At 47.3% G+C, this 25740-nt stretch overlaps 1 protein-coding gene across 4 annotated transcripts in view; it reads right to left on the bottom strand.

Moving 5' to 3' along the window:
* Window positions 1–2680: 2680 nt before the first annotated feature.
* Window positions 2681–25740, bottom strand: part of FARS2 (phenylalanyl-tRNA synthetase 2, mitochondrial) — a 571180-nt gene continuing 548120 nt past the window's right edge. For all 4 annotated transcript variants that reach the window (XM_053664097.1, XM_053664098.1, XM_053664099.1 and 1 more), the window contains one exon: window positions 2681–2955. In XM_053664097.1, the coding sequence (XP_053520072.1) occupies window positions 2817–2955 (139 nt within the window). In that variant the 3' untranslated portion in view covers window positions 2681–2816. The remainder of the gene's footprint in view (window positions 2956–25740) is intronic.

The following is a 25740-nucleotide window of genomic DNA, read 5'->3' as shown; positions in this document are numbered from 1 at the left end:
ATGGCGAGAGCAGATGGCCCTGCTTACAGCTGCTAAGTGCGGGGCGATCGTGGTCATTGTGGAGGCTGGAGAACTCCTGGCGTGGGAACAGAGGACCCCAGTACCCACTGAGGTGTCTGGGTAGGCACAGCCTGCTGTGTGGGGACTTTGAGGCTGCCGCATACTCTTTGAGTTCACTCACTGGGTCCCGGTGTTGAAGGGTTTGGTTTCCTTTTCATGTCTTGATTGCTGGTCTACCACGGGCCAGTTCTAGGACTGACGAGCTGGAGGGCCAGCACAGGAGCCAGCGTGACAGGGCCCATCGGCAGGAAGAGAGGCGGGCGGGGGGGCAAGGGCACCAATGGCTGTGGAACCTACAAGGCCCCACACCATCCCTGAGGCTACAGCTGGTCACAGAATTTATTGCTATGTCATCAGAGTAGCCAGTGCCTACTGACCTCGGTCTGGCTGGCATCGTGACTGGCCTGGTCACAGGGGCAGGTAACACCGCAGCAGCCTCAGCCTGGCCCATCCCTACCTTAGGAGTGAGCAGCCTTAGTGGGCCCGAGGCCGACAGACAGGGTGCCTTATTCAGAGTGAGGTTATGAAAACAGCTCTGCACCATCCCCCCACCCCCGTCCCTCTGGTTGTAGGTGCCGATCCACAGTAATCAGCTGTGTCCTCAGTAAGTCATTTCGTCCCTTCGCACTGGTGTGCCCACGTAGACAAGGAGGGAGGTGCAGCTGCTCTCCTGGACACGTTCCAGGTCTCATACTGCACGCTTCTGCCTTTCCCCACCCGAGCGAGAATCGGGGCAGCCATCCCTTCCTGCTGCCTCCTTAGGTTCTGGGTTCCCTGCCAAGCGTAGCACATGCGACGTCTCACTCTGTTCTCAGCCACCGGGTCAGGCATTGTTCTTACTCCCACTCTACATGGGGGGGCACTGCGCATTCCGCAGGCTCACGGTGCGAGGCTGCCGTCAGTCACCATGCTCTACTGCAGGTGGGAGTGGATGTTCTTGAACTGCAAAGTGCCGATTATCTTATGGATTAAATTACCTTTCTCATTTTTTTCCTTTTCCATTATTTATTCTCCTGTGGGAACAGCACAAAGAAGTCAAGAGATGGATGTCCCCTGGGCTTCCTGGTCAGCCTGAGTGCCAGCAGCCACAGAGGACCAGGCGTGGGGGACCTCTGTGCAAGTCCCCCCGCTAGAGTACGGATGGAAGGAGGACAAAGGCCCAAAGGAGCAGAGCGAGGCGCAGATGCACAGGCAGCCAATGTCCACTTAGAAAGTTCTAAATCTGGAGGAAGCAGGCCAAGGGTGAGGTCCGCCACCTCTGACTTACGGTCCTGGTCAGATCCCGTGACTTTTGTAGGCTCAGCTGCCTCATTTGTAAGGTTTAGATAACAGCTGATTCTGTGTCATGGAGTGTTGAGAGGACAGCTCAAGAAAGCCCCCTGCGAACCCTCCCGAATGGCAGCCCTGCCCCCGGCCCTGGTGTGCAGGGCTTGGCACAAGCGTAGTATTTGACAAACATTTGCTGAGAGCAGACGTGGGCCATGGGGTGCTGCCATGGTTCCTGGGTGCTACCCACCTAGCTCCTTTTGTTACAGTATTAGTGAAGGTCTAATGGTCTTAGGGACAAAGGGGTCCCCAGAAATGCAGCCCAGGCCTGGAACAGAAATGGCCTGCTGAGCCAGCAAATGCTGCAGAAGAGGAAATTCCTAATGACATGTGCACTCCCACTCAGATACCCCCCTGACCCTGCCAGTGGAGGGATTATGTCCAGTGGGCCCCAGACCCTGGGCAGCAGTTTGGATTCAGGCTTGGGGTACAGCTTCCTTAATTCCCTTGGTAATTGAAGGGTAAAGTCCAAATGAATGACACACTAAAATGACATTAAAGCTCATTCCTTCCCTTTGGAAGCAGCGTCCCCCGGCCCCCATGCTGCTGGCTGCTAATGGCCACCCTCATCAAATATTCATCCCAGCACTCACAGTCTCCATCAGCCTCCAGCACCGGCCAGGGATGGGATCTGATCGTCAGAATTGGTCAGGAGTGAAGCAGGCAGACTACAAAGTGCCCAGGACAGAAAGGGGACACATCAAAGCTCCGTACTCTTCCCTAAAGGCTGCCTGCAGACGTGGCGGCCTCCCATTAGGAAGCCAAACTCTCGGGGGGTTTCAGGAGCTGGCCTCCAAGTGTCGGCGGGCCTCGGGGGCGGCTCTCTCTGCCTCCTTTCTTCTCCGGTGGGGCAGAAGGCAGCTAAGCTCCAGCCCTAGGGCCAGAGACCTGACTCCAAGCTCAGGTTTATGAAAAGCAAGTCAATACCTTACCCCCCTCCAGGATGCGACTCCTTCATTTTTGAGGGCAGCCCTGGCATTTCATTAGTGCCCTGTTTGAAGCCTGCCCTTTGCAGAACAGAAAAGGAAGAGAAGGAAGAAAGGAATAGAAGCTGATTCAGAGAAGCTTCCAGTGTCTGCAGTTTCTGATGCCCCTTTGTGAGGCTTCACTCATTACATGGGTGGGGGAGCCAGTCAAGCAAGAAACCGTGTCTGGTGTTTACACTTTGATAGAAACCCAGGGACCAGTTAATCACATTGGGCACCAATGGGCCACGCATCAAAAAGGAAAAGAGCAAACTCTCACATTACTGCTCCTTTTCCAAAATAAAAGACAAATGCCATGTCTACAGTTTCTAAAGAGCAATCCTTTATTTCCTCAAAGTTTCAAAACTGACCCTTTTATCAAAAGGTGAGCAATGCTCCAGTCCACCAACAGTATCCTTCTTCTTCTTCAGCAAATCCAAGAGAAGGGAGGGCCACGGCCAGCCATCAAAACCTGCCCTCGACGGCCAGCAGCTGCACAGCAGCCTCCTGCACAGCCTGGTGGATGCGCCTTACCTCCCTCTGAGACAGGGTCCGCTCCATGTGGCGGTAGGTGATGCGGTAGCAATGGCTGGTCTTGTGTGTCCTGAAGAATAAAAGAGAAAGTTAGATGTGTGAGGGACACATGACTGCCACCTGCAGGAAAAGTACTACCGGCTCTGACCGGATCTCCCAACCCCAGTGGACAACTGGGGACAAGCCCCAGGGACTGGCAACATGGCATGGCAGAGCTTTGACCCCCGCTAACAGCCTGCTTCTTCTACAGCCATAGGGGAGAGTGGTGGGTAGGGGATCATTGGCTCCCACTGCACCAGATGCATCCACATCTGCTGGGAAGGAAGCTTCGTACAAATTTGAGTTCCTGGGCCAAGGCCTGGAGAGCTGGATGCAGCAGGTGGGAGGTGCCCCCGGGCTCCTGGGCTTTTCCGAGGCTCCCCAGGTTATTCCGACAAACAGAAGGTTAGGGTCCAACACCAGCACCCCTGCACCTTCCTCATGTCTTAGGAAATAACCATGTTTAGAAGGCACACTGCAGACCCCTCGAGGCCCAAGACTGGCCCCAGGGAGAGTGGCCGACCTGAAAGCCGAGGTGTGCTGCGGTAACTCAGCAGTCCCGTGGGCCGTGAGAAGCACACAGAAAACTGTGTTGTACAGACCACGTATCACCTCTGTGACAGGCAGACAATCGCCTTAATCCTCTGCTTTACCAGGAGGTGGTGAGTTGATTTTTGTGAACAGCTGGGTGATTCTGGAACATTTGACATGACAGCAGCAATGCCTTCTGTTTGCACGACAGTTGTTAAATACCAGTGAGCAAGATCTCATCAGAAAGCACTCGGGCCTCTCTCGGAGCTGCCTTCCTGGTTGTGTGGCTGGGGCCTGACCCTGCCCTTTGTGGGGGCTTTCGTTTGTTCTTTACAGTCACACGCACTCCTCCTTTCCAGCCCAGCTGCAGGAGAGTGGGCCCATGCCCTTCTCACTGCAGATGAGGAGATGCAGCAAACGCAGCGGGTCTGGGCAGATCCCACTGACACCAGCCAGCCGTTAGCCTGACCACATGCTCTCTGGCAGGCGAGGCACTGCTGGGTCTTCAATAATGCCAGACCCTTGAACAAATGGGCTTCTGGTGGGTTCCCTCCTGGGCCCCTCCCACGCCCCACTGGAAGACCCACAGGTCCCCATCATTGCCACCTGGGTCCAGAAACTTCGCTTCCAGGACTGCTGATACTGCCACTCGGAGGGGCTGCCTCTCCTCTCTCCTGCCTCTGTTTCAGTGCCAAACCCCCTTGGCTGAGTAAAATGTACCAGATCATTGAAGAGTTGCCTCCTGCCTGAGCTTCCCTAATTTGCTCCTTTACCTCCTCTTCCAGAGTTTGCTAGAATGAGGGGCCCAGATGGTCAGTGTCCTAGTGACCGTGCAAAGTTGTGAAGATGCTTTCCTGCAGGGAAGGGCATTGCCACGCCAAGCTGGCCACACAGAGGCCGTCAGGAGTTCGCAGCAGCCCAGAGTGCCAGGACAGGCCGCTCTACCCATAGGCTACCACACACCTGCCCCAAGTCTCAGTGTCTTCTCTGCTGACAGGTTACAGCACTTGCCCCGTCAGCCTTTCCAAACTGTTGGAGGGCTCTTTGGAAACACAGTACAAACTGTAAAGTTCTATGTGAGTGTGAGGTGCCATTGTGGCAACCGCTGTATATTTTTTCATCGGTTCATTCTTCGATAAAAAGTAGGTAATATGGCCACTGTATGAGATGAGATTTCCAACCAAAGATGAAGGAAGAAAAATTACCTTCTTGTTTCTAAGTGTTTCAAAGAAGGCTCCTGAAAGGATTCTTGGGATTCAAACAACTTTTACAAAACATTTTGATGATTTGGGTGTAAATGAATCCATAAACATGTAGATTAATTTTATACATTCAGAGAATAGTATTGGCATAATATTTGGTGATAAATCAGTGGATTCAATTGAAAATCAACCAGGTTTGGCTTTTCTGAACACCCCTGAAAAGACAGAAAGACTTTGTTTTATTTGTTTTCTAGAAGTTTCTGTCTGCAGCATTCATATGCTTCTGTCCTCTTCTGCTCGCTGCAGACCTGGAAGGAGTGGCCCTGCCAGCTGGTGGTGGGGGGAGACCCAGGACGCCCTGTTCTGGAGCAGTCCTCCGCCCAGGAAGGCCCCGGGCCACGGAGCTGAGGCCCGCGGTTTATCATGGATAAGAAGAGGGACTCCTCCGAGGAAGGGAGTCCCTCGGTGCCCAACCCCACGTGTCTTGTGATTCTTTTATGCCATCCATGCAGCCTCTTTCAGTCCAAAAACTTCTCAATCTTTCATCTGCCGTGACCACACTGTCCCTCAATAACAGTGGCAGCAGCAGACATCACGCAGCTTATTACGTACCAGGTGCTGTTCTAAGCCCTTCACACACGTTAACTCACTGGGTAGATACAATATGGTCCCTGTTAAACAGATGGGGGACTGAGGCACAGAGGGCAGAAGCAACCTGCCTAAGGCTGTGCAGCTCGTAAGTGGCAGGGCTGCATTGGCAACGAGGCGATGTGGTGGGACCGTAAAATGACGCGGCCGCTGAGGAAACAGTTTGGTGGTTCCTTAAAGAGTTAAACATACAGCTAGCGCGTGGCCTGGAGACTCCACTCCTGGTGTACAGCCCAAAGCACTGAAAGCAGGAGTTCAAGTGAACACCCGTACAAGAATTTTCACAGCAGCCCTGGTCACAGCAGCCACAAGGCGGACATGTCCGTCAGCGATGGATAAACAAAACCGGCGCAGCTGGACAATGGCTCTGGTGATGGGACACCTTCAGTCACGGCAAGGAAGGGAGTGCCCACACGTGCTGCCACGCGGGCGGGCCTCACAACATGCTAAGTGAAAGGAGCCAGTCAGAACACATCACACACTGTATGTGACTCCATTTACATGAAATGTCCAGAACAGGGAAACTCACGGAAATCAAATGGAAATCGTAGGTCGTGGGGCTCGGGGAGGGGAGAGTGGGGAAATACTGTTTGATGAGTGTGGGGTTTTCTTTGGAGATGATGGGAATGCTTTGGAACCAGACAGTGGTAGTGGCTGCACAGCACTGTAAATGTACTAAGTGCCCCCGAACTGTACACTTTAAAAATGGTTAATTTTACATTATGTGAATTTCACCTCACTTTAGAAAAACACTAGGCAATTAGGCTTCCGAGCTGGACAACCAACTGCAACAGTCGACCACGCCACCACGCTCCTCAGCTCCGGTCCCCTCCTCCTCCCCAACCTCCCCTAGGAAGTGGCAAGGTTTGCACACTGCTGAGGACACAGCTTCTTTTAACTGTTCTGTTCAGAAAGAGATGGACCGAGCCCTTTGGCTAATGGAGAGGGCACGAGCTGGAGACGAGGCATAACGTGGCACAGAGTGGGAAGCACTTGGAACAGGGCACTTCCATACAGTCTTTCCTGCCCACAGGGCCCTACAAGGTAGCTGGGCAGCCCAGCAGCTGGCAGGAGGGGGGGGCTCCTGTCCTCCCCCAGCGGCCGGGCAGCACACACCTGCCAGAGGCCTTGGGGCACAACCTTCAGGGGAGAAACCTGCCCTGACGGAGACAGCAGTCTGCATAACAACCAGGGGTTTTTATAGGCAAATAAGAGTTTTTTTAAAAAATGTATTTCACAGCTTCTATTCGTAGGCAAAGTAAATGAGAATAATCATACTGAGTACGAGAGGTCAAATTTCATTATAATGAGTTTGAAAAGACAGTCTCCTTTTTTTCCAGTGTTAGAATTTCATTACTTTGGGATATTGGCTGAAACAAGTTGGTCACTGGCAAGGGCTTGAATTTTTAATAGAGATTTGAGTGTTTGAGCTTCCAGGGTTTCAACTATCACTAGTTCCTTTAGTCATTCAACAAACAGCAAGTTCCAAGCACTGAGCTGAACACCCAGAACCAGCCAGCTCACACGTGGGGATAGAGCAGTGATGACCCTCCCCGGTCGGCCCATCCCCCTTGCAGTCAGTCATGACAGGGTGTGGGCTTGTGCGGCTGCTCACAGCCAGGTCAGCCGTGCACACTGCAACCTCATGTGCTCCTGAGGTGTGCTGCTTCGGCAAACGCCTTTTCTCTCTGGTGCTTCCCCACAAGCACTTGTGTGGTGTTACCTGTCTAACACAGTGCCGGGCACTGCAGAGACCACAGAAGGGATTCGGCTCAACCTGCCCACAAGGAGCTTACCTCTAGTGAGGAGAAAACGTGAACAGCTGGGTACAAGTGAGGCCACTGTGCACTGCTTTGCACCCCCCCTCCCCCGCCCTGTCCTATCAGCTCTCACTTGGAGAGATTCAGCCTGGCTCAGGAAACTGGATACCTGCCTCCGGCTTCCTCTGAAATCTACTTCTACTTGGATCCTGTTCCCTGCTTGAGCGTGATCATCAACATCCACCCGACTGCCATCCTGTGCCTGCCCAGCTAACTCGCGCAGTGACAGAGAGCCAGGGCCGGAGGGTGGACGCGGCAGCAAGCAGCGGGTTCTGTGTTGAATGCCTCCTCCTACCAAAGCCTGAACCTTAGTCCTAAAGAAGAGGATGCTTAAGTTCTGCGTATAGTCAACTCTGCATTAGTAAAGGACTGCCAACATTTTAGATGTTACAAGGGATCCTGTCCTAGGTCTTTCCTATTTTCCCAAGCACTAAAATTTTCCTAAGTAATAAAATTAACAACTATCCAAAAATTGCTGCTCTCCAGTTTGCAGCGTGCCAATTAGAGACTTTCTGAAGGGACTCAGGGCTTTGGAAAGTCTCGCTGGAAAGAAGGAACAATGGGTCAAAGTGCCGGCGAGCACAAACTTCTATTATACAACTACTTGGTTCATCCTGGCAACCATACAGGCTCTGAAGTCAAAATAAAACCCTTCCAGGGGATGCGGCCAAAACCCAGCTCCTGCAACAAGCACACTGGTACGCCTTTCCATCTGTGGCAAGAGCAGCTACTTCATGTTTTTGGTCGGTATACTGGACACCTCCCAGAACAGACCATCTACGCCCAGTAGTCACTGCCCATGCCGCCTACGCACACAGGGATTCCTCAACGGGAGAGAAAGAGCGATTGTGGGGTAGGACCCATTCTCAGAGCACTGAAGGCTGGGTGCCCCGACTCACTCCTCAACTGTCTCCTGCATGTAGGATGCGGCTCAGTAGGAAGCCACACAAGGCCGGTGCCCTGTGCACCGTCAGGAGGGTCAGGCCTGTGATGCTTTCACTGGCAGAGCTGCAGTCAGGCAAGAGCAACGAGGTGAAGGAAAAGGATGAGGGCGGGAACCACTGACTCGCGGCCATCCAGGAAATGCAGGAGATGAGAGGCATGGTGAGTGGGGGAGCTCCAGGCTTTGCAGTTAGTGGGACCTGGGTTCCTTTTTTTTTCTTTTTAAAAAAAAATTTCCATTAATTTTAAGGAGGAAACTTATGATGCATTCCATCCCCACCTATGATACCTATACAATTTTCACACTAACTAAAAAATGAGAACAGCTATATAAACAACAGACAGCAATATTTTAAAGGACATGAATATCATTTATATGTTGAAATATAAAATAAAGACGAATAAATCACCAAATAAGAAGGAAGAGACTTGATAGGGCTGTTGGCGGGGGACTGCTGGGAGGGAACCATTCTTCTGGGGGACGAGTTCTCTATACATGCCGATACCATGTTTCTGACCAACTTTTCAAACTTTTGGGGATACATGGTTATTATTTTGACTGAAATTAGACTTAGATGCAAGTTAAAACACTGAAAGTTACCTTTAGGGTAAAATAAAGGCTAAACCTGCCGTCCTTGTAATGTACGGAAAGAGCACGCGGAGGCGCCGGGGCCCGGCTGCAGTCCCTCCTCTGGCCCTGCGCCCTCCGCGTGACCCCGGCCGTTAGGTGGCCCTGGGCGGCGGTGAGAACGCCGGCTTCCTGGGGCCTGTGCTGTCCAGTGAGGGAGTCCGTAGAATGCTGACGGGGCCCGGCTGCCCAGCGTGGGTTCTCAGTACCTACCAGTTTGTCTCCTCTTCCTCCTTTCCACTCATGGGTCTTACTGAGAGAGGAATGACACTTTGGGGGAGGGGCACTTGTATTTCCTGTGAGTTTAACTTCCCCTAGTGGGCCTGGCATCTGACCTGAGGCCAGGGCAGGACATGTGTCCCTCCTAGGGAGCCTGGACACGGCTCTGGCTGGGAAAGTGAACCGAGCAATGGAAGTGAGGGACAGTGATGGCCCGGGCTTTAGAACTGGGCATGACTTAAACAGGTGGCCTGGAAACTAAGCAAATCATTTCGCCCCCCTTCACCTTCCCTGTATTTGAAAAAAAAAAAAAAGAAAAGAGGAGAGAATGAAATCCTGACATACCTAGGGTCCAATGACTCTATACCACTTTCCATTTAATGTCAACGTAAGGAAATAACAGGCCTGGGAGGCAGGGACTCGGGTCCTTGTCCAAGCCGCAGCAATGCCTGTGTGACTTTGGGCTGGTCATTTAACCTCACCCATGAGAGGGCTGGACTAATCGGGCTCCAAGGCTCCTTCCAGCTCTAACACCCCATGCATCATCAGCTTGGAGGACAGAAATTCTCAAGTATATGCCCCTCTGTAGGAATGAACCAGCCAGTCAGCCATCACTTGCAGAGCCTGCATGGATGACAGAGAAGGGAGCCCTGATCTGGGGAAGTTTTCAGACAGCCTAAAGCACAGATACAAGATGCATCAGTGATAAAACAGGGAAGTGAGTAGGCTTAATGAAGGTGGATTACCGCTTGGGGGGCCCACTAAGGAAGCCAACCAGGAGAAGGCTTGTTCTCAGTTGTGACCGCCACCCTGGACACCTTTTAGCCCCTATCCATCAAACTACCTTCATCCCCCATGGCTCTCCCCCACCCCTGGCAAACACATTCTGAAACTAAGAGGTTTGCCTTCTCATTCTCAAAATGGTCTGTCTTAGGCCTGATGTACCCTGGTGTTGGGGGGGATGCCCCCCTTTCACAGCGGGAACTTCTGAGTTGCTATTCACCGTGGCTGCCGTGGCTGCCGTTTCTTCCCAGAGGGATTTCTGTTCCTTGGAGTCAGTCACAAGAAACCGAACCAGATGGCTCCCTGACAGCACCTTGGGGAAGACAACTGCAGTCCAGGCCTTGATGAAGGGACAGCCAGAGCTGTGGAAGGAGATGCTCGCTGGGTGCAGCTCAACAATCTTGCTTTCAAAACTGCTCTCTGCACCCGGCCCAGCTCCCAGTCACCAGAACTCTGGCAATTTCAGAGCCCCTTGGAGACACACATTTCACATCGAACCCTGGCCAAGTCCTCAGGGAAGTTTCAAAGCACCCTAGGTTCTATTCCCATCAATCCCAGTAACTTTTCCCGGTACTTTTGAGTTGGGGTCTTATGCAAAGCACCTCAGGAGGAAAGGGTTCATGCCTCCTGGAGACTGGGGCCAATGCTCCCGGTCTCTGCATGCACGTGTCCATGAAGATAATGGCCCTGGGGAAGTCTTCTAACCGACTCTCTTACAGAGGGGCACTGGATGCGCCCTCGCCTGGCACTGCCCCTTCCTAGCCATAGGTGCTAGGCTCGTTCTTATTCTTTGATCCCTTTTCTCGTTCTAAGATACAAATAATAAATTCACAGGATTTCTGAAGGGACTGGATGAAAAGAAGTGTTGAATATAGTGCAGGCTTATAGTTAACAATTGGTACTATTATTTATGTACCTAAAGATTACAGAGTCTCTACTTTGGGCCACACAGAAAGACTTGAATGACCTTCAATAAATTATCTGAACTTCAACTTCCTCAACTGTAAAAATGGATTACCAATATAATACTACAACATGAAGAAAACCTGGAGACATTATTAAGTGAAATAGGCCAGACACAAAAGGTCAAACATTACGTAGCTCCACTTACACAAGGTTCCCAGAGCAGTCAGAGTCACAGAGACAGAAGGTAGATGGTGAGTCGCCAGGGGCTGGGGGAGGGGTCAGGGAGTCAGTGTGTAGTGGGTACAAAGCGTCCGTGTGGGAAGGTGGAAAAGTCCTGGAGATGGAAGGCGGGGATGGTTGCCCCACAAAGTGAGGGTGCCTAATGCCACTGAACTGTACAATTAAAATGGTTAAGATGGTAAATTTTGTTATGTATTAACAATAAAAATAATCTGAGGACAGTTGACCCAAAAAGCTTGTTGACTATCATGAGACTTGAAAGTTGGAAACTCACATGTATAATACAAACAGACCAACACAACAACAGCAACAACTAAACCCCACCAGGTCACTGACATGCATGGGGCGGGGCAGGGCTGCTGCAGGGAGAGCCGTGGCCGGTGCCTGCCCTCCCCAGACAGCACATCTCCTTGATTCACAGCCTAGCAACTCGGCTGACCTGCAGTTCATGCAAGTCATTCTTTGAGACCCTCTTGCTCATAATGCTATAACGGGGTTCGACCAAATTCAAAACATCATTTTCAACTATTCTATTATCTTCCCAACCACCCTCTGACATTTCTAACAGACCTGAAGTATCATGTCTCATTTTGCACAGATTTTCAAAGCTCTGTGCTTTTTGGTTGTGTAAAAAATTTGGAAGAAATTCTATTTTTCTCCCTGGCTTAGTGAACCAAGCCAAAGTCCACAGAGCCGACTCTCACTCTGTGCAGCACAGTGACGCTGTGGTGCAGGAGTCAGGCCACAGCCGAAGATCTGTGGTAGGGGAAGTGCTACATTTTCCAACTCAGTCAACTGATCAGCTATTATTCATTCTGTGCTGAGGTAGACCTTGTGGGCGACGCAAAACAGGGATACAATTTGCTTGATCAATACATAAACATTCATGAAGCGGCGGCTCTGTGCACAGCCAGTGGCAGTGTGAGGGAAGCAGTATCCCAAAATAGCACAAACAAGGATTAGAGTAGATTACTACCTATTTGGGGGTTAAGGAATTCATACATGAGGAGATAACTAACAGGACAAAGCTACCAATGCTAAATATTAAACAAATTACAAAGACTGTAAACAACTTGTCAGTCAAAAGAGACTGGTAAGGGAGATGAGAATAGTTCTAGATCTTCAAGTGTGAGCAGGATTTTGGCAGGGGAAGGGCATGTGGTGCATTTGAGCTGGCAAAGCGGCATGAGCAGTACTGGCGGTGGGGGGCTTTCATTGTAGTTTTTTTCCTCTTCCATTTCAACAAAGAGTTGCTGAGTGTGTGTTCAGTGAGGGGCTGTCCACAGGACGTGTGATTGGCTGGAGAGGGTTGTGTACAATTATATCAGGAAGTCAGCTCTTGTCACGGCGAGAACAGGAGAGACCACAGCAGTCTCACAGATGTGCCAGTTGAACTTGAGCTGAGAGTATGAGACATAAATTTGGATCTTGGATAAGCGCTAGAGTGGGAAGGTCATTTCTGCACAGGCACAGGCAGACGCTGAGCACATGTGGACAGGATGAAGGAGAGGTGAGTAGTTCGGAGTGGCTAGTGTGGGTGTCTAGAGGATAGAATACAGAAATGGTGGGCAGAAGGCTGTGGGGTGGGACGGGCTCACAGAGGAGCGCCTTACACGCCTGGTTCTAAGAAGCCTCAAATGAAAATTTATCATTAAGCAATTATCTAAAACAACAGAGTCTAGATAGCTTCACTGCATCTAGAGGCTAGCCCTCAGTTAACTCTAAATTTCATTCCTCCCAACATAACAGAGGGCTACAGAAATATTACAGTACTGATACTGGTACCGATAGTTGACCATCTAAGAAGTCTGCTGTATCTGCCCTCAACCCCATTACTCCTGAGTAGAACTGCCCATGACGGCATTATGTTGTACAGCTGTTATTTCTTTACTGAGTCATGGATGGAGTAGACTAGTTACTTAAAGAAAGACTCAGTGTCTAGTTAATTATGAAGGAAGTACATATTATTAAAGAGAAATTTTATATTCCCAATGACATCATTATTTTGCAAATGCTTTTGAGGAGGAACTCTCTGGGTCTAATAGCACTATCTCTTGACGAATAATGAGAGAGAGAGAGATGGATGGACAAAATAGGGATTGGTGGGATGAGTTTCCTCGATTTATAACATTCTAGGCAGGAATACTGCAGTGATATCTTGATTAAGAATTCACCATGCAAGCAACATATTTTATGGAATCAATAAATCCACAATAAGGGACCCTAAAGATTTTCTGGTCCATGCTTGAGTTATTTCTACAAAGACTTATGTTGGATTACGTCTGGGGCCATTCCAGGCTGGGAAGGAGTTTCCTGTTACATTGAGTGCGTCCTGTGTTTCTCCGTGTTTCACTCCAGTCCTTCTCCCCTGTGACAGCCCTTCAAACTCCTCAACTCACTGCCAGCAACAAAACAGCTCGATGGCCTCTGCTGGGCACTGCCGAGCCCATTGGTGGTCAGAGTGGGAAGGGACCTTGGAAGTAGCACATGCAGTGTTTAATATCACTGCCTCCAAGACTAGACAGCCCTCTGTCCATCACACATTCCATTCATTCATTCAACAAACATCTACCCGCTATGTATTCTGCTAGGTACTGAAAACCTAATGGTGGAAGAAAACAAAACAAAACAAAATGAAACAAAACAAAACAAAACGAAACAAAACAACCTGACTTCATGAAGCTCACAATCTAGCATAAGAGACAGACATTAATGAAACAATTACTAGGAAATATAAGCTGCAACTGTGCTAAAGAGTTTGAAGAAGTACAAGGAGCCATGAGGGTGCACACAAGGGCAATTAACTTAGATGGGCAGGTCAGAGAAGGTTCCCCACGCAGGTGTCAGTGAGCTGAGACCCACGGGGGAAGGAATTAGCAAGGTAAAAGGTGAGCAGGGAGGCGGTGGGAAGAGCTCCTGGTGGAGGGAATGGCATGGTTCAAGGCCTATGGTCTGGAGCTCAAATCCTAACTTTTCCTCCTCTGAGCTATATGATCTTGGTCAGGTTGCTCACCTTCTCTAGGTCTTCATTTCCTCATGTATAACATGGAGAAAATAATTCTGCATGCCATGCAGGTGAAGCCTTTGCAAGCTCATCGTAGGTTAGTTACCATTAGGCACCATCACCTGAGGGGTCCATGGTTTAAGGGGTGCCCAAACTGTGGCCCAGGATGGTTATGAATGCAGCCCAACATAATTAAAACCTATTTTTTGCTCATCAGTTTTTGTTAGTGTTTGTGTATTTAATGTGTGGCCCAAGGCAACTCTTGTTCTTCCAGTGTGGCCCAGAGATGCCACAATGTTGGACACCCATGGTAGATCTTTTTTTTAAGCAACAGGTTCCCAGTCTCTCTCCCATGTGATACCCTTCCCATTTGTTCCCTCTAAATTACACGGTATATACAGCATAGCTGAAAGCAAAGCTGCTTCAGTAGAAGAGGGCATGAGGATCCCACCCACTGGCCTTGACTTTCTGCCCATGGCGGTCCTCCCCCCACTGCTCCTCAGAATACTCAGGCCTCTGAAAAAGGCAATTTAAAAACCACCGCAGTAGAGAAAAGCAAAGCTCAGAGAAGCAATGGTTTGTCTATATTCGTCTCAAAACTGACAAATCCAAATGGAATTTGCTCCAAGTATGGTTGGAACTCATTTGGAAGAACGCATTCTTCTAACTAAAGAGAAATCCTTGCTCCCACGGAGTGTACAGGCAGCAAGATGCAGAAGAAAGCAGGCGGACTGAGGAGATCGAAAACATGGAGTCTTGTCATAGAAATCCCTTTTATAAGACAAGTGACTTAGGATGGTTCCCTTAGCACTCTGAGCCTCAGTGTCCCTGTTTTACAAAGGGAGTTACAATTGCCTCGCGGTGTTATTGAGAATTGGTAGGTTTTTGAAGCACTTTGTAATTACAAATGACTATTTAAATTTATCATGATAAAAGAGATTTTAATTGTGCAAATGGCCAAACAAAATTTAGGGCTAAAATTGGTGAGGAAATTATCTAATTGAATAATATTCCATATGTGTTACAAGAACATATAGCAAAAAGTAATAAAATGCACTTTCTGATGTGGCTTATTGTTGGTCTTTTAAGAAGTCTTTAAAAAAAATGAGGTCCAAACAGCACATGAGAAGAAAACATCACACAGTCTTCAACTCAGAAGTTGTTGGAATGACTTACTACTTCACAGTTAGACCAGAGTTATAGCTCCTTCCTAATGGATTCACTTTGACCACTTAGAGAAGAACACGACTGATGACCTCTTCCCCTGAAGCGCTAACACGAGGGCCCTGGCCGGGTGGCTCAGCTGGTCAGAACATTGTGCCAGTATGCCAAGGTTGTGGTTCATTCCCTGGTTAGGGCACATACAAGAATCAATCAATGACTATGTAAATAATCGGAACAACAAATTGGTGTTTCTCTCCCTCACTCTATCCAAAATCAATTTAAAGAAAGAGAGAGAGCTAACATAAGGAAATTGCATTGACAGAAACTTGTCCCAGAACCTTGTGCAACTTATATATGAAAACAACTTTTAAATTCCAAATATTGATAAAATTAAAGAAAGCTCTGGGCATTGCCATCGCACAGTCTTTCTATATACATCGAAGATACTTTATGAAAATGGCAGTGACAATAAGAAAAATTAACCACATGACCTTGCTGGTTATGCTCCACGTGGCGATCCTGAGAGGCAGATGCTGTCACCTCCTTTGGCCGAGTCGGGAACAGACGCAGAAAGATGAAGTGGCTTAGTGAAGGCCACAGCTAGACTATGACCTGGCTGGGACTTCACTCACTGCCTTGGCATTAGACGCTGCTCGTCCTGTCCTAGGAACACTCTGATCAGCTTATGAAAGTCCACTGCAGCCACTACTGATTATTTTAAACAGGGATGTCACAGTAAACAATTAGTATTTACCAACTAAATTGCCAATGTTTTTAGAAATCATTTATTACAACAAAGGGAAAAATAAATTTATTAGTAAATATTACTTAGTAGATAAAGTACAGGAACTATGAACAAAGCGAAGGTGAAATGAGAAAGAAAAAGTGCTTTAAAGGGAAGGATTGTGTATTAAATGCTATGTACTTGACTATACCTCATTTTATCCTCAGCGTTAGTAGAAAACAGGGGAAAAAAGCCAGAATAATATAAGGTTGATGAAGACAAGGTTAGACTTGGGAAAAAGAACATAGATCTGCAGCTCGTGAGCTGAACTAGTGGGGTTTGAAACATGACTTAGAACTTGCAATCAAAGCAGAAAGAAAGCCTGGTCAATTCTATGGCTTGCATTGCCTGAGAGGAGAAAAAGGCCATAGTTCTTAAGGGAAGCAGAACTTACCCAAGTATAATATTTTAAAAGAAGAGTCTCAGGTGGGACTTCATACAGGGAACTTTAGATTAATAATGGCTATGAATTATGGGTCACTTATGATGTCACTGAGGGGCCGAACTAAATCTACATGCATATCACATTTGCCTCCCATTGGAATCCTGTCATAATGGGATATCCTGTATTTTGCACCGTAGCTCAGAGAGGTTAAAGGTGACTTGCCAGGTCACTGAAGTGGCAAGTTACAGCGGTGAGATTCCAATTTAGGTGTCCAACTGCCTCCAAAGCTATGCTTTTAATCCTGGGCTGGGGATGTTGTCTGCTCTTAGTGGCCATATCACTCAACCATATCACTATGTCAAGGCAGCAGCAGGTTTAATAAGGCTGTTCCCTTGATGAAACCTGATGGAATAGCCCTGAAATGTACTTCCATGAGAAAGCAATTTTGTTAGGGGCCAGGGGGATGGGTAGGTGCAAGTACACAGCTCCTTTGGTGGTCTGGCTATGTTTGTTACTTGGATAAAACTGTTGACCTCTACTTTTCAATAAAACAGAAGTAATGCTGTTTGGTCTCAACTAGTTCCTCAGTTAGGAAAAAACTGAAGTCATGTGAGCAAAGCATTGTCAGCAACTTGGAAGAAAGTGCTAATAAGGTAAAAGTCAGATTCAATAAACCATTTCAAATACTACTGAGTTGCACTTGTCCATTTTGAAACTCAGTGAAAAGAAATGTTCTCTTTTTGGTATTTTCCTACTTCATAACAAATATCAAGTTTATATTTCTGGTGTACTGGAGAAAATAATCAACTTTCTGAAGTTAAATCCTGTCTAGTATAATGCTTAGGCAAAATTCAATAAGGCCATCCATTAACTAACTGCAAAGGCAAAGAGTCAAGATACCTCAGTTGCTGGATTGAGAGGCAAATGACACACTGTCAGACCTTGAAGAAACCACAGGTGTGGTCCAACACCTTCAGACTCCCTTACTTCATGCTAAAATTTTTAGTGGGCGAAGGAACGACTGCAGAGTTGGGCACAGTGTGTTTTGGACAGACTGCTGAAACAGGCAATCGAAGAGTATGCCTGCCTCTCTCCCTGCTACGTCTGTCTCATGTATGACAATTAGCTCAGAATAAGAGAGTAGTGAGAATGTTCCAGAATGATGGCAGAATAAGACAAACTAAAGATCCTACTGTTACAGACACCCAGATGTGCTGACATACATATAAGAACATGGGATTTAAAAACAAAAACTAGATAGCTGAGTAGATAATATAAAAGCCAGGGGAAACACCAGGTGAAAAAAATAAAGGAAAAATTGCAACACTGAGTGCCTCATGCCTCAGCTACCTAGAGTAAGAAACAGCATCAGTTGCTGTACCCTAGGGTTTATTTTTTATGTCTACATGAGAACAGCAGATAAAGGCTTTGGTCCACATGAAACAAGAACTTGGAACTGAGATTCCTGCACAAAACTGGTGTCCTAAAGGGCTGCGTCCTCGATGTAACAGTAGACGAATATATATACATATCACAGACAGGAGAAAAGGAATCTTACCTCTGCCTGGTTCTGAGAACAAAGAAATGGAATCTACCCTGAGAATCAAAATCCCAGGTCTGTGTTGCAAGTGGATTTGGGTTCCAAATGTACAGCACCTTGGACCCTTAAGCTGAGATATCAATGTAAAATTGGTCCTGGAATTGTGCTGGCCCCAGGACACCTAGGATACCTGGCAGAAGAAAATTCAGAACAGCCTGGGAGAGAAGGCTGGCTACATGGGATCATCCCAGGAAAGACACCAGTGAGTAACCTCATAGTCAAAAATTACAGAACACATGATGAAAGAATCCATTATATGCTAGAGTTATTAGATGTAAAACACAGAAGAGTTAATATGCCAAGAATTTCAGATGGAAGAATAATTTAAAAAGTGTTTCAAATTATTACATACTAATTTGAACGTTTGAACATGTTTAAAATACTTAAAGACATAACAGAACCATGTGAAATAACAATATAAAAAAAGATCAGGTGTGAAAAAGACCTACATAAAAAGTATAGAGATAAAAATATAATATAGCTTGAAAATGAATGGAAGGGTTACAGGACAGATCAGACACAGATGAGTGGAGGATCAGTAAACTGGAAGACAGACCCAAGAATGGTTTAGAATGCAGAGACAGCAGTACAAAAATGGGAACTACAAGAGGGTGAGAAACACAGGATATGGGATAAGTACCAGAAGAATTTAGATGGAACTAAAAGATGCAGTATCTGAAAATATAATTGCTAAGAAATTTCCAGAATTAATGAAATCCTTGGGCTCAGGAAAGCACAGTAAGTTCCAAATGAGATAAAAGGGAAAAAAGTCTGCACATATTGTAATAAAATTGCAGAACACCTAAGACAAATAGATGACCTTGAAAACAACTAGAAAGAAAAAAATGGATGTTCCTAGGTTTCCTTAAAAAGTAAAGCCACCCCAAAGTTGCATTTTGGGATATTGATTTTAAGCTGTTTATTAAGAAATGAAGGACTCAGGACCTTTGACCCTACCCCTTTCTTACCCAAGATATTCGAACAGAGAAAAACCTGCTTCAGGAAGAACAGAGGATGCTGCCTCAGCTCAGTCTGAATTAAGTGTAGCACAGAGTGCTCTGGGCAGGTGCCTGTCAGCTGGGTGCCCACTGTGTCCCAGAGTTTCCGAGTTATCGAGGACTGTCCTGCTGTGTGTGTGTGTGTGTGTGTTGCTCTTCCTCAGCTACTTGTGAACCACCTGCCCTCACTTCTGAAATCCAATACCCTGCCCCCCTCATTTTTTCCTTCAATCCAAAATGTCTATGTACCAAATACTGACTCACTGTCTGGGAATTTTCATGGATTTATCCTGTCCATATAAATTCCCCATGCACATGTATTAAACTTTCATTTTTATACTGTTAAAATAAAAATGTGTCCCTAGATTTATTAAAAAGAAAAATAAACAAGAGCCTTAGTATTAACTAAAAACTTAGTAGGTGCCGGTGCTAAGCACTGTACCCCTCCTACTACTCCTCCTGGTCTGTGAGCACCTCCAAGTGCATGACCGATAGCTGAGCAGGTCCTCCGCCTGCATCACCATGTCCTGGTTCAACTGAATTACTGGTTTTCATGAAAACTGTGGGGAAGTGGCTGGTGAGTCAGTCTGTGCAACACTGTGTTGATTATACCTGGTGGAAAATATATCCTGGTTGGTTTTCTTTTCTAAATCACTCTGCAGTTATCTCTGGCCATGGAAAAAGTCAAAGCAGAGAGAAAAGACAGATCTACTGTTCCCTTTTCCACAGAGAGGACAAAGCCACAAAACTTATGTGCATGTTAACATAAGGAGGTCATGGGTGGCAAAAGAAAGACCTGGAGTACTGATGGCTCTGTGCTATAATTAATCATTTTTACAATGGAATTTTCTCATTTAACTTAGCTTCTAGGTATAGAGATGCAGGTCTAGTCCTGTGATGAAAACAGAAAGTCACAAAACATAGGAAAGTGTCCAAGGAGCAAAACTGCAGAGGGACCTCGTATCTTATTGGCAAATACTGAGCAGAGCTCTCCAGCTGGTGTAGAGGGGTAGGTATACATTCTGGTCCCTCATGAAAAGTGCCAGAGAAGGCACCTTTTCTCTTTGTTATCAACTGGATAAATTGATGTTCACAGCAGGATCCTCTCTGGCCCTCTTTTTTCAGTGTTTGTGGAAGTGACTTTGATTCATAATGTTTTCATACAACAGACACTCATTCTCTCTCTTTCTCTCTCTCTGTCTCTCCTTCCTTTTTCCTCAATGCCCTCAAATCAAGATTGAAGAGACTTGCAGGTACCGAGTTTCTACTGTGTTTTGGGCACTTTCATGAAGTGCTACCTTACATACTTCTCAAAACTCTCTCACACAGTGGTACTCCTATGGTAACAATGAGAAAACTGAGAGCCAGAGGGGTTGTGTAATTTGGCCACCTCTCCTGCCCTGTTAGTGGGGGCAGAGCCTGCAGGGACCTCTCCAGGACACCCCACTACCTGCCTCCTAAGATGTGGCTGTGGGTGAGAGATGTGGGGAACACAGGGAAGGAGGAATATGGAGTGTCAGGAGGTTTGGGTTCCTGTGATGTTAGCCTACCTCCTGACCTCTTGGGGAATCGTGAGCAAGCACCTAGCATCCCTTATGTGGACTAGATGGTGGCTAAAATATCTGGCTCCTCCATTCTGTGGGTTTCCAAATGCTTCTGTGTCAATCACAGGTAAAGACAGATGAAAAGCTGCGAGCCAGGAGGAAGCATGTTTCCAACCCACCATGGCACCCAGCGTCTGCTCTGTCCCACCCTGGCTGTGATCATTGCTGATTACAAGCAGATCATGGGTTGGGAGATCGGGCTGTTTGCAGTGTCTGAAGACAGACTTTACTAGAGCTGTTCTGAGTAAGTAGCTACAAAGCTGTTAATTGAATTCGGCAAGTTGCTGAGTCACTGTCGGGTAAGATCAAGTTGCTGGCACAGATGATGAGACCCGTCCTGTCAGCAGCTGAGAACATGTTCTTTGTGATTAAAAAGAACAAGAATGTGCAAAGATGTGCCCTGTATTAACTTTCACAATTTAAGAGGAGTAATTAAAATCTAACAAACCACAATTAGAAAGCATCCACCACAACCTTATTTTGGCATCTGTCTTTTAATTAAATACATCCCACTATTTAGGTTTAACTCTACACAGATTTCTGATGGGGGCGGGGGATAATCACAGAGCTGCCGGAGCCCTGATGTATTGGTTATGACACCTTCTTGGAGAAGGAGGTTAGAGAGAAGGCACCGAAGTGTTTCATATAAATCACTGATCTTTCCCTTTTTGAGATCTTTGCACATCACAGCAGAGCTGTTAAGTGAGCCTGGCCTTTCCCCAAACTACCTCTGGGCACACAAGGGGTTCAGGAGCACCCTGCAAAGAGGAGCCAGGGAAGAGATGGTGGGAGGACTTTTCTTTTTCCCCAGTGTTGATAGGGTGATAGTGGGAGAAATGTACCATCATGCCATAAAATGTCTTATAGGGCACTCTGGCACTAACAGGGAGGGAGAAATAATTTTTCAATGGAAGAGATTCAGAGAGTCCCTTTTTGTAATACCACTGGCTTACCACAAATGAACAGTAACTTAGTGCTTGGCAGGTCCAAGGTCTCTGTGTGGAATCAGCACCATGGAACAAGGAAGGGTGTGGGGAGGGAGGGTCCTGGGGGTGAAACTATTTTTGTGAGCACAGTCTGGGTGCTGCTCTGGGCCAGCTCAGGCTTCCGCCAGGCTCAGCCCTGGAGCCGGAAACAGGTGGAGGAGAAGCATCTGTGTAGCTGCCTGGCTCTTTGGAGTTGAGTGTGGGAGGGGTATTCTACTTTAGAAGCTTCAGAAGGACCATGGTGGAATTAGATTTACTGACTCTCATTTACAGGATTTCTCACTAGAATGAATGCTGGTGAGGCTGAGTTGAAGTCAGTTCACATACTGGGTCACTAAGTTTGCTTTGCTCAATAGGAAAAGTTGTCAGTTTCTTGCTTGGAACTGCTGCATTTTTATTATGTATCGACCATCAAGTGTCTAGGACAGCAGCATCTGATCCCTAGGCTGGGAGAAGCCATTGGCCCAGCAAACCTGAAAGCCCAGGTCTGTTGGCCTGAGTCACTTCATTGGCTATTCTTGGCACACTGCCCCAGGCTGACATACCAAGGAGGCTGAACTTCTACAATTTCCTGAAATAGTTAAAATCATGGAAGGAGGGTACTTTATACAGTTATGTTCCCAAATACCATTTATAAGACAGTCTGTTTGTATCTAGAATGCATGTCCAACACAGAAGCAACACTGTTTGTGGTATCAGGTATCCAGCCTGGCCTCTCAAAATCTGCCTAACTTATCATTTTTATGAAGTTTACCCTAGCATGGAAAAATAAAGCAAAAAGTTCTAGGGTGAGTTAACAGAGTGTCTAGCAAAGGAATATCCAAATGGTGAATAAAGACTTATAAATCCAGTAAGAATGGGTTGACCAAGAGAAATGCTTAGAGAACAGTTGGAAAGTTGAAAGAGAGCCTTATAATAGTCACTTTTAAATATTCTTGCCTTCCTTCCCTGACAGAAGTTAAGTAGTCACCAAGAAACCCCCTCAGTTTCCTGATACCAAATCTACGATGACTTAGCACCCTTACCTGTCCTTCCTTTTTCTGTCCCGCCCGTCCCCCAGGTGCAGGCTGATCCAGCAGGGGGATGTGCACTCCTCTACGAGGACTGCAGCCACCAGTGATGCTTTCTCTCTGTGTGTCTGCGACCCTCCTCTCTCTGAGGCCTCCCACCCCTCTTTAGACAAGCCTCGGACCAGTCCATCTTAAAGAAACTTAAAGAAACTCTCTTTCAACGGTGCCCCATCTCTGGTTATCATTTTATCTCTTGCCTGTCCTTCACAGCCAAACTTCTGAAGATGTCTGTCTCCCTGCTCCATGCTCTCCCACCCCACTCACTTTCTGGCCCACTGCAATCCCGTCTGATCAAGAGTAGGGGCGTGAGTCCAGCTGACACTGCTTACCATGTGCGGGGCCGGGTCTGAATCCCAGGAGAAAGAGGGGCGATTGGCCACCAACTCATAGGGGCTGCTGAGAGCACTCTTCATCTCCCTCCCTCCAAGTACCCTCTCCCACCCAACCTCCCATTTCACTAATTCCCACTCATTTCTCAGGTTTCTGCTTGGTCTCTCATTAGCAACAATCACACCTTCCCAGCCTGACAATAGCGGCACACAGGTTATAGCTTTGAGATGAGGATAAATCTCTTTATGGCCGTTTTGTTTCATAAACTCTACACATGCCAGAAGGAAGAAGTTTGCATGCGGGTAATGAAGCTTGAAGAGAAAATACCTTTCACAGCGGCCATCAGCTCACAACACTTAGCACATGGTCTAAGGGCAAGGCAGAGCATGACGGTCTTCTCAAGGCTCTGAAAGAGCCCCAGTCTCCACAAGGAAACCAAGAGCAGGAGGCGAGAGCGGAGGCCCCCTGCTGGACTCTATCCTCACCATAGCTCTCTGTCCTTGCTCCCAGTGTCTGGTCCTCCCTCCTCCACCAATTTCTCCCCATCACAGCCTATGTGATCTTCTAAAAATACAAATTTCACAATGTCGCACTCTTCTCACAGTGCTAAATTAGCCTGCCTCCGCCCTTGTGATACCGACAAAGTCCCTGCAGGGCAGGCCCAGCCCACTTCTTCGCTCTTTGGACCCCTCCCTTTGCTCTCACAGTTGGGGTCACACAGTTTTCTCGTTTGGTTTTCCCTCAAGGCATGCTCTAGGCCGTCCCCTGCCTCGGATGCTCCCACAGAGGAGGGATTTGTCTGAAGGGCAGATAAAGTGGGGCTTGGCCCTCTTGAGGCTCCCCATTTTGCACCGGCCTTTGCTCTGGATGTATGTCCATTCGCAAAGGAAGGAGCAGAGCTGATTTCAGGGCAGGTAAGTTAGGGAGTCCCACTGTGCCTGTAAATTGAGCCATATCCTCTAATTTTACCTCATCAATAATAAAACTGTATTTTGAACTTCACCTGTCTGATTCCCATATTTACTCAATTATGTCTGAACTCAGAGAAGAAGGATGCCGTTTACTGGTCCTTTTCCAAACACAAACACAATCTGTTACTGCTTCTAGGCGGACCACATGTAAGTTAAAAAGTGAAGCAGTCAGGATCCATAGTGTTGACCCACAGACGAATTTGCATTTGCTGAAGGGGTGAATGAAAAGTATTCACTATTGACAGGCAAAGCTGAACTAGCTTATTTCTGGGCTGCTGTTCCAGGCTCTGTCAATGACTAGTAGTGTGTTTTGTAGTAAGTCACTCAACCTCTCTGAGCTTGGTCATGTCATTAAGACAAAATGACGGGTGGCATGCAAAGAACTCAGCAACTTGTCTGGCACACAATGACAATCAAGGCTAGCTCTTTTTATGATCCGTCAGTTTTACCCTTACCCTCGACTCCTGCCCGTGCCCATGACGGCTGGGGCGAGACGCCTGCCTGGGCCTCACCGTTCCTGGTGCGGGAAAGGCTCCAGTTCTCGCAGCACATTAGCCGTGAAGGCTGTGACTCCCAAAGCTCTGAAGATTAATTTCTGTTTCTGTTTTTTGCATTTAAGCTGGCTGTGCCCTTTGTCCTAAAAGTATCATCCTTTTTACTAGAAACGAGTCCCTGAGACATACTTATTTCTTCCTTTCGCTCAAAACGGGAGGTCATTTACTCCCTTGGTGAACTACGGGGAAAAGGTGCCAGAATGCCAGCAGTAAAGGTCCGAGGGGCAGAATGCCAAAGCTGTGGGAGAACAGACTCTTGCCCCCACACCGGGAATGAGGACGGGAAGGCCGAAGGCAGGGTGGGTGCAAGGCAGGACAGGTGAGGGAGGCAGAGAGGGTTTGTAACGTGAGTTTATTAGGGTGGGGATAGAGATGGCTTAGGGGCAGATTTTGAATGAAACTACTGGTGAAAGCCATTTCAGATAAACTCTTGATCTTAAGAAATGGGCCAGGGTAAAATACAATAGTGAAATGAGAAATGAGATTAGAATTGTAGAAAATGGAGTCTTTAGATAAAGATTTTAAGGACAATCTATCTCTAAATGTGATAACTAAAAGAGTGGCATATTAGGAATCTAAAATGAGATAATAAGTCTAAATATTTCAGTAATCAATGAGAAAAATTATTCAGCAACAAAGTGCAGGCTGACAGGTGACTGTAGGCCAACTCTGTCCTTTTGACTCTCAAGCCTCATTGTAGAGGACACTGGTGGTGACCCTTCTAGCACCCACTCCACCATCTCACACTGCTCCAGCCTCCACGATGGTCCCCAACGATCTCTGCAGCCTGCACTCATCCCTGGGTAATTCCCTCCATCATCACACCAGAGTTGGCCTGTGTGACTAAGAGGGTGGCAGCCACTAGTGTCTTACTTTCATGTCCCACATCTAAACTATAAGCAAATCCCAGAGGCTTTAGCTTCAAAACATACCCAGACTCTGACCACTTCTCACCACCTCCTTCACTACCATCTAAACCACCACCATCTCTTATCTGAATTCCTGCAAAAGTCTAATTCGTCTCCTTGCTTCCCCCGTTCCCCTTTAGAATAGCCAAAATAATGCTGTCAAAACCTAATTCACATCATGTCACCTCTGCTCAGAATCTTCTAAAATCTGCCCATTTCATTCAGAGCAAAAGCTAATGTGCTTTTAATAGCCTACTACACTCTGCGTGACCCGGCCCCACCTGTTCCTTCATTTAATCTCCTACAACTCCCATTGCGCCTCCTGCTCTGACTACTGCAGCCTAACGCCACCGCTGCCGCCGTACCACCGATTCCCCAAACTGGGGGCACCCTTCTGCCTTAGAATCTGTCTCACTTCCTTGCTTTTCTCTCAGAGCACCTATCACAATCTAAAAATACTGCATATATTATTCACTTTATTTTCTGTCTCACTAGAATATAAGCGGTATGTGGACAGTGCTTTCTCTTTCGTTATGTTC

This window comes from Artibeus jamaicensis, unplaced genomic scaffold (genome assembly GCF_021234435.1).
Source record: "Artibeus jamaicensis isolate MK-2021 breed Jamaican fruit bat unplaced genomic scaffold, CSHL_Jam_final contig_335, whole genome shotgun sequence".
NCBI lineage: Eukaryota > Metazoa > Chordata > Mammalia > Chiroptera > Phyllostomidae > Artibeus > Artibeus jamaicensis.
The sequence above is the reverse complement of the archived record's forward strand: the minus strand, read 5'-3'. Positions and strand labels throughout refer to the sequence as shown.